Source organism: Strix uralensis, chromosome 3 (assembly GCF_047716275.1).
Source record: "Strix uralensis isolate ZFMK-TIS-50842 chromosome 3, bStrUra1, whole genome shotgun sequence".
NCBI classification, from domain to species: Eukaryota; Metazoa; Chordata; class Aves; order Strigiformes; family Strigidae; genus Strix; species Strix uralensis.
In genome coordinates, this window is record NC_133974.1 from 30,644,670 (window position 1) to 30,658,599 (window position 13,930).

Consider the following 13,930-nt stretch of genomic DNA (forward strand, 5'->3'; position numbering starts at 1 on the left):
GTATTCCATATCATGTGATGTCATGCTCAGCATATAAACTAGAGGGAAAGCTGGCCAGGGGAGCTGCTGCTCGGGAACAGGCTGGGCATCAGTTGGTTGGTGCTGAGCAATTGTTTTTAATATGCATCACTTGTTTTTCTTGGTTTTTATTTATCTTTTTCTTATTTTTCTTTTCATCTTCATTATATTATTATTATTATTATATTTCATTTATTAAACTGTCCTTATCTCAACCCATGGGTTTTCTTACTTCTACTTTTCCAATTCTCTTCTCCATCCCACTGTGGGGGAGTGAGTGAGTGGCTGTGTGGTGCTTAGTTGCCAACTGGGGTTAAACCACAGCAGTCCTGAAGCTCAGTTATTTCATCATACCTTGAGCATCTCTCGATGTTCTAAAATAAATTATAAGTATTGGAGATTATTTTTTTTTCTTCTCCCTATTTAGCAGAAAGTACAGGAGATTCTGTTTCAAATTGAAATTAAAGGTGGATGACAAATTTAGGAAATTATCTTAGGTTAACCCAAAGACCTGACTAACTTTTTTCTAGGCAATATGAATTGTTAACAGTTAACTACTACTTTGTATCTTAGTTCTCAATTCCAGAGTTCCTTTCAATTAATCCTCCTTTCACAATTTATGTATTGAGCTAACCTACTTGTGGCTTATTCTCTTGAAATATGATTCATAGAGTAGACCTCCTGTCTGTCAACTCTGAATATTTCTTCTGAAAAAAAAAAAAAAATTAATAGTACTCTCTCTCCATCCTTCACATAAACCTTCCCTACAACCCAAAATGTAAGTTCCTAAAAGACCTCAATTACTGAATTTCACCTTGTTATGAATCCTTTTTTTTCAGCCACTTTAAAACCAGAAACCGAGCAAGTAATTATTGCTTCTTTAGGTGCAAATTGACAGTATCTTCTTTTATTGTATTGGAGCACTCATTTCCATAACATTACACTTTATTGAAAGGGAAATAATTATGGTTTAAATCAAGTAGTGATAGAGAGTTAACCATAAGGAGGATATGGGATTGCAATAAACCCACTATTATAGAACTATAACTTTGCTTACAGTTTATATTTTTTAATTTACTATGTGGTAAGTACACAGAAATAATAGCTTCCAGAAACAAAGCTCTGAAGAAACATCTATTATAATTTGCTGCATGGGTATCAATATACACTAAAGTGACAGGATTTGCATTATATTTTGACATACAGAAGAGTATAAGCAAAAACTGAGCTCAGAGCTACTGTGAAGCTACTATTACTTTTTTTTTAATAATTCAAATACCCCAAAATAATGTTTTATGTTATATAGACTATATGCTCCATCTGATCTTATAAAAATGATTAGGCACAACATCTCAACTTTTTACAGTACTTTGAATTAATTGTTTTAATATTTTTTAGAAGAATTTGCAAATTACACTGGGTAAACCCTGCTTTACCATATGCACAGCCAGAGGCTAATATTCCAAATTTTTTTTTCACTTACTGTTTACTAGCTTTTTTTGTAAAATATTTTACTGTTTATATTTTTCAGTTTTATTCTATTTTTATTCATTACTTATACAGTGAATGCAGAAAGCTTCACCCCTTTTCTTTTCCTCAATTACTGAGGACTGCACCTCTTTCTTTTAAAGTGAAAACACTGCAGCTTTTCATCTGTTCTCATGCTTCTCTCATTCTATTATTTTGATCTATCAGTTTGACTAAACAATTGTATTATTTCTACATGCATGTAAATCTGAGATTTCACAGTTTTACATAGGACTGGCCAAATGTTTCTTACTACAGTGAAAATAAAATCACTTAGACCTTAATCAGGAATGTTTCATAATGAACAAAAACAAACAAACAAAAAAGATAATTGATTTATGAAGGGCAACTAGTGTCAGACCAACCTTCCCAGCATCGAATTCCTTTATTAATATCTTAATTTTTTTATAGTCAGGCTACAAAACAAGATGACAATTCTCATTGAGCTGACCAGTGATTGAGAATATACAGGATAGACATCTGTGCTAATAGTACTAGAAGTATTACCAGCTTTTTATTTTTGCTGGCCTAGGCGACCTAATGAAGGAAGTGTCTACTCTAATAAGTTCCTCTCAAGTCATATCTCAGATTAGTTGCAATAGGTAAAATTACTTCTTCTTCCATGACATTTCTATAGAAAAGCGCTTTATAATTCGTCACATATTGTTTAAGATAGATGGAAGTCGATAGGTTGGTAAGATGAGTTTTCTGTTTTCAAAAATCATCTGTTAATTCTGTATGTCCGGTTGTCATTACTTAACACTCTATTTTCTTAACATCACATGTGGCTAATGTAATGCCCAACCATCTCACTATATGAACAAATTTGGGAACTGGATAAACAATAGATGTCCAAAATTTTATCTGAGCAACTCAGATGTAGTGTTTTTCAAGTTATAACCATTTGCCCTTATATTTTGGCATACAGTCTTGGAGGAAACCACTCTTAGAAACTTGAGAATACAATTGCTGTGTTCCTGCTTCTCTCTACAGTTAGTTAAGCAAAACACTTTGTGGTTTTATCCTTCCTGCTGCTGTTGACTATGTGTTTTACATTAGCATAGGGAATACTTTTTGAGTGGGAATTCTATGGTATTGAGAATCTTTATCATAGAGAAACCTTAAAATTCTGAATATGCCACCCAGAAAGAAAAACCCTTATGGTGTATTAGTATATCTTAGAGATATTTAGAAGCTTTGGTTGTAGCAGAGTGAAGGGGACCACATCCCTGATGGGACTGGCCAATATAAACACCTTACATAAATATAAATACAGACAGACTGTACAAACCAGACCTTTTAAAACATCAGGAGCTGCATCAAAAACCCAGCTTTTGCGATTTCCTGCTGTCAAATTTAACCAACCTGTTTTTGTAGAATGCTGTTCTGTAGTTGGTCTTGCTGTTAATTTTCTTCATAGTAGCCCATATGGTGCTACATTTTGGATTTGTGACCAAAACAGTGTTGAGAGGAGATCAACTTTTTAGCTGCTGAACAGTGCTTACACAGCATCAAGGCCTTTTCTTTTTCCCACTCTGCCTCCTCAGTAAGTAGGCTGGGGGTGCACAAGAAGCTAGGAGGGGATGCAACCAGGACAGCTGACCCAAACTGACCATAGAGATATTCCATGCAATGTAATGTCATGCTCAGTAATAAGAATGGAGGGGAGGTGGGTTTTGGGAAGGTGGCCATTGCTTGAAAGCTGGCTGGGCATTGGTGTACACATGGAAGGTGGTGAGTGATTGCCTTTGCATCACTTAATTTGTTTTCTTCTTTCTTCCTTCCTTTCTTTCTTTCTTTCTTTCTTTCTTTCTTTCTTTCTTTCTTTCTTTCTTTCTTTCTTTCTTTCTTTCTTTCTTTCTTTCTTTCTTTCTTTCTTTCTTTCTTTCTTTCTTTCTTTCTTTCTTTCTTTCTTTCTTTCTTTCTTTCTTTCTTTCTTTCTTTCTTTCTTTCTTTCTTTCTTTCTTTCTTTCTTTCTCCCCTTTCCTTTGCTTATTAAACTATCTCAACCCACAAGTTTTCTTGCTTTTGCTCTTTCTATTCTATCCCCCATCCCATGGAGAAGATAGAGTGAGTGAGCAACTGTGTGGTGCTTAGCTGACAGCTGGAGTCAATCCATCACATGAGTGTAATTTTTGGTGCCTATTTTTGCTGATGCATTAAGATAACATGGTTGTCTAGTTTTAAGGCTGTATTTTATACCACATTGCCAACACCAAAGAGGAATAATACATATTGCAGGTGTCATTCTGGCAATGCTAATTGTCTCACTTTGACCTAGAAAAATGTATCAAAGGTATTTGAGCTGTTGGACTGCAGAATGGAACTTTTATTAGCATGGGGGTAGTCAATTAATTATTCCTGAGCCACCTGAGAGTCTAATATGACTGACAGTGGTTTGTGCTGGTATATAGTAGCTCTTGGGTGACTGGAATTCTCAGGTGCATTAGAAAATCAGAGCTTCCTAAAGCTGACATAGTTGTGTCAGTCAGTTGTGTACTTCACCTATCCTGATCTCATCCAATGGTCCAGTTGCTTAATGTCACCTACTGGGTGGAGAGCCGAGGTAAAGGCTGTGAAGTATAAGTTGCAGTTAGAGTGTATATTGAAATTCCTTCTTACATTAAGATCTTTGGTCCTTGACTTCTATAATAAGGCTACTGTAATGTAACTTCGGAAGACAATTGTATTTGATGGAGAAATTATGAAACTCCTGAGATCTCCATCTGTCTTTAAGTCTTCCTTGATTACATCTCAATTGCTCCCTATCCTCCAGTTTATTACCTTTTAGTGGAGGAGGAGGAGACCCTTTAAATGTTAAAAATTCATTCTCTAGGGGATTGTTATCTCAGTATCTGTTCTTTTACAGTTGCTCTGGCTGAAGAAGAGGGAATGGGTCTTCTTCCATTTTTATGAATATGTTAAATCATTAATCCTCTTTGCATCCATCACTGAGGAATCTTGGTATACAAAATGGCATCATTTTATGGGGAAGAAATTCAGTACTCTTTGATACTGAATACAAGGACATTGTATGTGGAATAATATAGTCACATATAAACTGAATAATGCAATCACTTAGTGAGCAAGTCTTTTATGTCCCTTTCTGGATTCAACCTAAAAGACAATCCACATGAAAGTTTTATTTCAGAAGCTTATATCAGAAATTTTAGTTTAAGTAAATATACTATAGAGAAGAATAAAGTTGAAAGAAGAAAGTATATTGAATAGCAATGCATTATTATTGCTATATCAAAATAAAACTACTAGCAATTCTCTATTTCTTGTCTTAAAAATATGCTGATACTAACTTTTCAATTTAGCAGAGCCCATTCTGTATTCATTTTCCATTTTTGAGCACAAAATTATGTAACTAGCAAAAGTGCCAAAGAAAAGCCTGCTAATGAAAAAAGTACTGAAGATTTTTTTATCTGTGCATTATCTAACATCAAAATGAACACTTTAGTAGGAACACTCACTATAATGTTAACAACATAGGTGAACTATGTTGAGAAAGCCATTGAGGTCTGGAAAAGATCAAATCCAAGGTCTAAAATGACACCTTTCCCTTCAGTTTCTACAGTATTTATTTTCTGTAGTTAGTAACTGAATCCACATAGGTTATATTTTTTTAATGTCAAGCTTTCTCTGAAACAGAGTCTGCACAGATCTCACTGATCTGCTGTGTCACAGTCCATTTTAAACAAAATGGCATAGGTCTGTGACAAAGAAGATGAGAAATGTATAGGTACCACAGGACAAAAATGGACACAAATTAATCAAGAAAACAAAAGTCTGAAAGGCATATGAATTAAAATCTAGAACAGTTTTAAAAACTGCAGTGAGCTACCATTCTTTGTCAGGTTTAATTTTGCCCAAATTAAAAAGTCCCCCTGGATCAATATTACAACTCATTCAGTGAAGCTTAGCAGACGTTCTTGGTGTAACGATATGTTTATTTTATAAAGAACACATCATTTTGTCTATTACTGATATCTTATTTTTTGGGAAGGATGTTGTTTAAACTTTTCCATATAGAGCTCCATTTTATTAGTCTCAGTTAAAGCATCAGCTGCAGTTAGGAATAATACCTGGAATGTCTACATATACAACACAACCTCATGAAGAATAGGACAGTACGTGCCTTGTGAATATAATTTTTTTTCTGGAATACTCTCTAACCTGATTTTAAGATGGCAGTATGCATTCAGTATGAGAACTTGAAATATTAATTGCAGTCTACAGGTAAAAAAATATGCATTTGCAATAGAATCCAAAGACAAGAACAAAAGTGCCACAAGGTCTGTGGTGTCCATATCAAGCATTTCATTTTGTTCGAGGTATTTACTAGTTCTTGAAGCATATTTACAAAAAAAAAAAATTATACAATGTATGAAGTGTTCTAACTGTGAAAAGAAGAAATAACTCTGGAAATCAGAGTAGAGGATTTGAGAAAATTCCCTTGAAGCATGTAACTTCTGTTCAAGTTTGGGAAATACTGATAGCTGTGGGTTACCATGAGTATTTGTCAGAAAGAAGTGCAATTTTTTTCTGTATATATTAAAAAAAGGAAAAAAAAAAAAAAAAAAAAAAGGAAAAACAAACAAACAAGCCCCCAGAAACCCACACACCCCTCACACACACTTCTGGGATGGGATTCAGCTGGAAATGCAGACACCTAAACATGGGTGTCTGCTTCAGCACTAATGCAGCCTAGCTATGCAGACAGTGGCACTTACAGGGTTGTTCAGTTCACCGAAAGTAAACATCTACAAGATGGGCAGCTGAATCACTCTCTGGGTTGTGCTGACTGCATCAGAAATTATTCTAGCATTTTTGGTGGATGCTTAGCTCATACCATATATAGACATCCACATTTAGGCATCTTAATCTGAATTCTACACCTTGTTTCAGCATTTTATTAGTTTAATATTCTCACAAACATGGTGGGAGAAACGAGAAGAAGGAAAAAAAAGCTGACCTTTCTTCCATTTTTGTTTAACCACCCCCAATTTCTCTGACAGTCTGAATGTTTCTCAAGGACAATATTCATACTGTATAGTCTTACTGTCCTTACTGAGTACACTGAAAACAAATTAGTTCCTGACAGATTCCTGGAGTGAGTGACACAGAACATGGGCCACCTCTGGTGCCAAATTATATACAAAGTGAATGCCTTTCTTCTCCTTTCCTCCCATGAAGGAATCAGTTGATAGAATGCTTTTATTTCAGAGAAAGAAGCTATTTTTAACAGTTTTGACGTTTCAGGAACTAATATAGCTGAAGGATTTTGAAAATAAATGTGGGAGTACTTAAAGTAAAGCTATTCTGGGGGGTAAGGTACTTTTTAAGCCCCTTTGAAGCCAGTGTCATTGGTGTAAATGAGTATTCCTGTCACTTATAATAAAGCCATAAACATAGCTAGTTGAAAATATTCCACTCTTCAATTCCCCAAATAACCATGTTGACTCAATAGTTTCTATTAAATGATAAAAACATTCCTTTTTCCCATTTCCTATATCATTACAAATAAATAAACAAAAAAACAGTGACTGGAAAGCATGATTATAAAACTCTTGACAGAAGTATGGATTAAGTGGAAGTTTAGAACTCACAATAATATTGCTTTAGATTTCAGGAAGAAAACTTAGCAATCATTTAAATTAAAAAATATTCTCTACTAACCAGATGAAGATCAACACATGTAGAATTGTGTTCACAAGCGTTGATTATGCAGTCATCAATGTCCTGGTCACATTTTAGTCCTGCATATCCTGGGTTGCACAAACAATAGAAGCCATCGACAACTGTAACAGAGATAGTCTTTTAGTACTAAGACTGATTTAGAATAACAACTGAATGTAGTAAAATTAAGTAAATTGCAGTTATGCCTACCATCTGGAGAAGATTTGGACTGGCTTTACCTAAAATGTGTGGACATGTTAAAAAATTGAAATAAATGAAATGCAATATCTCAAAACACCTTTTTAATATGAAAGCAGATCCATGTACTGCATTTTACTTAAACAATTAAAATATTTTGACATAAGAATTATAAATCAATGACCCATTACTAGCTTCTGAAAAAGTGATGGCATCTACTGTACACAAAGTGCATAAGATTTTACCTGTGATATTGTGCCTAAATGAGATGTGGCAGTTAAACATTGTTTGGTTTGTTGTTTTTTTTTGGTAAGGAATGCCTCATATTATACCACTAAAGGGAAACTTGCTTGAGTTGAATTTGGAGCTCAACCTATGATGTATTTTCATGTTTCATTTTAATTTTAACAAGCTAATGATAAGAATCCTCTCACTTTTTCTTCATTAATGACCCAAATGGGGAGGAATCTAGAGTGCTATGTCCATATAAGGAGCTCATGAGAGCAATAATTGCACTTTATGCAGGCATGTATTTATTCTAACCTCAAAGAGGTCCCTGTATTCTTCATTATTGCTGAGATTTATCATGGAATCTATTCTGCCATTGTGCCTGTACACGTAGCTGCTACTGTATTCATTAAATGCTTTAAGTCCTTCAGAGCAGGAGCATTATTCATCTGCTAAGAGCTTCCTAGCTTCCTCAGGATTCTACCTTTCTGCAGCCAGTGCACACAGTGCAGAGGAACTGAGATGTCCACATGATACAAATCAAGTCCAGAGACACCACGAAGACAAGCTGTCCCCAAAAGATCTCACCCTTTGTGAGCATGAAGAACTTTACTGCAGCTCATCTAAATTCCAGTTTAAAACCTATCTCTGAATCAATATAGAGTACAAGGAAAACATACATAAACTTGTTAGCAAATAGCCTTTAACAGATAAAAGATGAAGCCACTCACCTTATTCCCATGTATGGAAAGATAGTATTTGTAAAGCTTATTGAAACTGGTTTTTTTTTTTTTATTATTAGTCCCTTCAGGAAAGGGTTAATAGTTAGAGGGCTATATAAAAATTGCAAGGGCAGTTGCACAAATGACAGACCTTAATTCCTCTTAGCAATGTTAGATTGTATAATCATAGAATCATTTAGGTTGGAAAAGACCTTGAAGATCATCAAGTCCAACAGTTAATGTAGCACTGCCAAGTTCACCTCTAAACCATGTCCCTAAGCATCTAAACGTCTTTTAAATACCTCCAGGAATGGTGACTCAACCACTTCCCTGGGCAGCCTCCTCCAATGCTTGACAATGCCTGGGGAAGAAATTTTTCTTAATATCCTATCTAAACCTCCCCTGGTGTAACTTGAGGCCATTTCTTCATGTCCTATCACTTGTTACCTGAGAAAAGAGAGCAACACCCACCTCACTACAACCTTCTTTCAGGTAGTTGTAGAGAGTGATAAGGTCTCCCCTCAGCCTCCTTTTCTGCAGACTGAACAAGCCCAGTTCCCTCAGCCGCTCCTCGTATGACATGTGCTCTGGACCCTTCACCAGCTTCACTGCCCTTGTTTCAACACTCTCCAGCACCTCAATGCCTTTCTTGTAGTGAGGGGCCCAAATCTGAACACAGTATTCAAGGGGCGACCTCGCCAGTGCCGAGTATAGGGGGATGTTCACTTCCCTAATCCTGCTGGCCACACTATTTCTGATACAAGCCAGGATGCTATTGGCCTTCTTGGCCACCTGGACATACTGCCAGCTCATATTCAGCCGGCTGTAGACCAACACCCCAGTTCCTTTTCCACCACGCAGTTTTCCTGCCACTCTTCCCCAAGCCTGTACCGTTGCATGGGGTTGTTGTGACACAAGTGCAGGACCTGGTGCTATGCCTTGTTGAACCTCAACAGTTGGCCTCGGCCCATTGATGCAGCCTGTCCAGATCCCTCTGTAGAGCCTTTCTACAATCAAGCAGATCAACACTCCCGCACAACTCAGAGTCATTTGCAAACTTACTGAGGGTGCACTCTATCCCCTCATCCAGATCACTGATAAAGATATTAAACAGAACTGACCCCAGCACTGAGCCCTGGAGAACACCACTTGTGACTGGCTGCCAACTGGATTTATTTCCATTCACCACCACTCTTTGGGCTCAGACATCCAGCCAGTTTTTTACCCAGCAAAGAGTACACTCATCCAAGCCATGAGCAGCCGTTTTCTCTGGGAGAATGCTGTGGGAAATAGTGTCAAAGGCTTTACTAAAGTCCAGGTAAACAACATCCACAGCCTTTTCCTCACCCACTAGGTGTATTACCTTGTCATAGAAGGAGATCAGGTTAGTCAAGCAGGACCTGCCTTTCATAAACCCATGATGATTGGGACCAATCACCTGGTTGTCCTGTACGTGCCATGTGATGGCGCTCAAGATGATCTGCTCCATAACTTTCCCCAGCACAGAGGTTAGACTGTCAGGTGTGTATTTCCCAGGATCCTCCTTCTGGCCCTTTTGTTGATGGGTGTCATATTTTCTGACTTCCAGTCAACTGGGACCTCCCTGGTTAGCCAGGACTGCTGATAAATGATGGAAAGTGTCTTCGTGAGCACTTCTGTCAGCTCTCTCAGTACCCTTGGGTGGATCCCATCTGCCCCATAGACCTGTGTGTGTCTCAGTAGTGTAGCAGGTCACTAACCATTTCCCCTTGGATTATGGGGACTTCACTCTGCTCCCCATCTTTGTCTTCCAACTCAGGGGGCTGGGTACTTGGAGAGCAACTGGTCTTACTATTAAAGACTGAGGCAAAGAAGGCATTAAGTACCTTAGCCTTTTTCACTATGTTTCCCCCTGCATCCAGCGAAGAATTGAAATTCTCCTTAGTCCTCCTTTTGTTCCTAATGTATTTAGAAAAACATTTTTTATTGTCTTTTATGGCAGTAGCCAGATTAAGTTCCAGTTGGAACTCTGGCCCTTCTAATTTTCTCCTTGCATAACCTCATGACATTCTTGCATCCTCCTGAGTTATCTGCCTCTTCAAAAGATCATAAACTCTTTTTTTCCTGAGTTCCAGCCAAAGTTCTCTGTTCAGCCAGAGTGGACTTCTTTCCTGACGGCTTCTCTCAGGCCATGTAGGGACAGCCTGCTCCTGCACCTTTAAGATTTTCTTGAAAAATGCCCAACCTTCCTGGACTCCTTTGCCCTTCAGGACTGCTCCCTAGGGACTCTGTCAACCAGTCAAGGCCTCCCAAGGGACTCTGTCAACCAGTCTCCTAAAGAGGCCAAAGTCTAATAGAAGGTGATAATAAAAATAACTTGTCCTAAACAAGCTGAAGTCTAATAAGGGGCAATATCCAAATGTTACAGTTTAGGAGATTCAGATGGGACTGGGGGGTAGGGGGGAACACTAGAAGAGTAGTGTGTCAGTGGAATAGGCTGACCCTAAGAGTTTGCGGAATTTCTGTCCATCCTTAGAGGCTTTCAAAACTCAGCTAGAAAAAGCCCTGACTGACCTCTTCTAGCACTGTTGATAGTTCAGCTTCCTGCAGGTTTGACTACATGACCTCCAGATGTCATTCTGCTTTCCAGCCAGCATTATAAAATTCTCTGAAAATTACCACTTTTTTTTTTTACACCAAGCATATGAAGTGTCTGATAAGTGGTAATAGTCCCACAAAACCTTCCAGTAAGTACTCCGTACATAACGGATGCTATTAAACTTAGCCTGCCAATCCAGATGGAATATAGTGGAGTAATTCATCATAAAGTTGCTTTTAAAACCTTTAACTGTATCTATCAGTGAAGGTGTAAGTTACATAGTTACATGATAGAAGGTGCTTAACAGTAAACAGACACTCCATTTTGCATCAGTTTGGTATTTAATACAGTTTTTGGACTAGTTAGAATTATGACATACACTGCCTAACTGCTCCACAAGCTCCTTTTCAGCACCTGAATAGTCTCTCATCAAATGCACAATGTAAGATGTGTTTGGCTAATTTAGGTATCAAAGGAGACGGCACAAATCTCATTAAAATTTCTCATTAGCTGCAATTCTGACCCCCTGAACACACAAACCCTTGTGCCAGGAGTTGAGGCATTTTGGCAAAAATAATCCTTCTGGTACTGGCTGTGGAGCTTCAGACTAGCTAAATTTCAGTAAATTATCCACTGTTCTCCCCAGAGCAGCTCAGTAGCTACAGACGCTTCAACAGAAAGACTACTCTACATTAAAGGGAGTAACCAGACTGAACTCACTGTCATAGCAGTATCCGTGGAGGCAAGGGTTAGAACTGCACTCATTGACATTGATCTCACAACGTGGACCTGCAAAGCCCTTCACACACTGGCACTGAAATCCAAGGGGAAAAACGTCCAAATTCATTTCTTCTATGCACACAGCTCCATTCTCACAGGGATTGCTGGCCTCACAAGGCCTAAACTCACAGTTCAAACCTGAAAAGGAAAATGGCAAAGCTGTCAGTGTTTAACTAATGAACATATCCCTGCAGCTGCTGCCTATTATGAGCTGTATTTTCTTTATAGCTCTGGTTAAAAGTGAGTTGGAGGGTCTCAGAGGTACATATACATATATTACCATGCAGAAACATTTATTTGCTTTGTAAAATTACAAACAAAAAAAGACAATTTTATCTGTTTTGTTTATACAATAGCATAGCATTTTAAAATCATAATACCTATCTCAATATATTTGATAGTTTCTCTGTATAACCTTGTCCTCTAAAATGGCTCAAAAAGTGTATTTAAAAAAATGATTTTGTTCTGAAGCTTCCTGTTATTTCTTCTGGATACCCTGTTGTAGTTACTATATGAGGTGTTTATACATTAACCCATAATACTGAACATGAATGAAATACAAGTAACCTTGTATAATTGTTCTACTTGGAATTCGTGATTACACACAAATCATTTTACTTAAATTATGTAGGTATTTAATAATGAGTGACCGCCTCTATCATTTATAAAAATTCCATACAATAGAAAGTCTCATACAATCCCTTTCTACTTCTTCCTAACAAACACTCTAAGATATAATAGATGATGTAAGTTTATCTGGGCTATACAAGGAACTGTGTGATGGTGATCTTGGGTCACAGATGCTCTCATCTAAATCTTTAATTTGCAATAAATAGATCAAAAAAGATTAAAAGGCCCTTTAAAGTGACTCTTGGTTAGAACATAAGCAAGACAGATTCATGTTTTCCAATAGTGAAACTTGAAATGATGAGGGCTGAGAGAGCAGAGATCAAATGGTTTGGGGTTTGTAAAGCTGTCTCCCTTTTCCCTCAGTGTTGCTAAAGGCAAGTCTGTTCTTTCAGGATTAATTTCAGATAGAGCTCAGTGGCTTTGGGTCTGCAAAAAAACTGTGCACAAGCCCCTCTGAGTTCCTTTGAAGCCCATCTGCCTTTCTGTGACTGCTGAGGCTGGGCTGTGTCTATGCTATACTTTCTGGAGGACCTGCCCAGGGTTTGCGGTACTCCAGGACCCCCACCCACTTCCCCAGTGCCGTTGCCCCAGCTCTGATTGCCCAGCCATTCCTTCCTGGAGCAGCTTCTCCCTGCCCCAATAACTTTCCTCTTAGGCTGTAACCTTAACCTGGTGATGGGCAATGTGACACTACAACATAAAACACCTAGGTAGTCATGTGGCAAATCAAATCCATAAAGTTATGTTGTGGTGTGTTGACCTTGACTGACTGCCAGATGCCCATCTCGCCACTCTCTCACTCCCCCTCAACAGGGTGGGTGGAGAAAATAAGATAGAAAACCTTGTGAGTCTAGATAAAGATAGGGACATCACTTAGCAAGTACTATCACAGGCAAAACAGACTCAACTTGAGGAAAATTGATTGAATGCATTGCCAATTAAAAATAGAATAGGATGGTGTGAAACAAACACAAAACTAAAACCAGCTTCCTCTGTCACCCTCTTCTTCCCAGGCTCAACTTCACTCCTTCAATCCAGACTTCTCTACCTCCTCCCCACCCCTGAGCAGCACAGGGAGATGGGGAAGAGGGGCTGTGGTCAGTCCATAACAGCTTCCCTCTGCCCCTCTTTCCTCCTCAAGGTTTTCCCTGCTCCAGTGCAGATCCCCCATGGGCCACAGTTTCTGCCAAGACCCTGCTCCACCACAGTCTTCTCCAGAGGCTGCAGGGGAATTTCTACTCTGATGGCTGGAGTGCCCCTCCCTTCCCTCGAGCCGATCAACACTCCCACCCAACTTGGTGTCATCTGCAAACTTACTGAGGGTGCACTCGATCCCCTCATCTAGATCATCAATAAAGATGTAAAACAGGAGTGGCCCCAAAACCGAGCCCTGGGGGACACCACTCATGACCAGCCGCCAACGAGATCTAACTCCATTAACCACAACTCTCTGGGCCCAGCCATCAGCAATTTTTTTACCCAGCGCAGCATGTGCCCATCCAAGCCACGAGCAGACAGTTTCGCCAGGAGAATGCTGTGGGAAACGGTGTCAAAGGCCTTACTA

General features: G+C 38.5%; 1 protein-coding gene across 1 annotated transcript in view; it reads right to left on the reverse strand.

Moving 5' to 3' along the window:
- EYS (eyes shut homolog) overlaps positions 1 to 13,930 on the reverse strand; it is a 1,118,553-nt gene that overhangs the window by 645,240 nt on the left and 459,383 nt on the right. Inside the window, exons 20-21 of the mRNA XM_074861787.1 lie at positions 11,677 to 11,874; positions 7,231 to 7,352 (exon numbers count right to left, since the gene is read on the reverse strand). Of these exons, the coding sequence (XP_074717888.1) occupies positions 7,231 to 7,352; positions 11,677 to 11,874 (320 nt within the window). The remainder of the gene's footprint in view (positions 1 to 7,230; positions 7,353 to 11,676; positions 11,875 to 13,930) is intronic.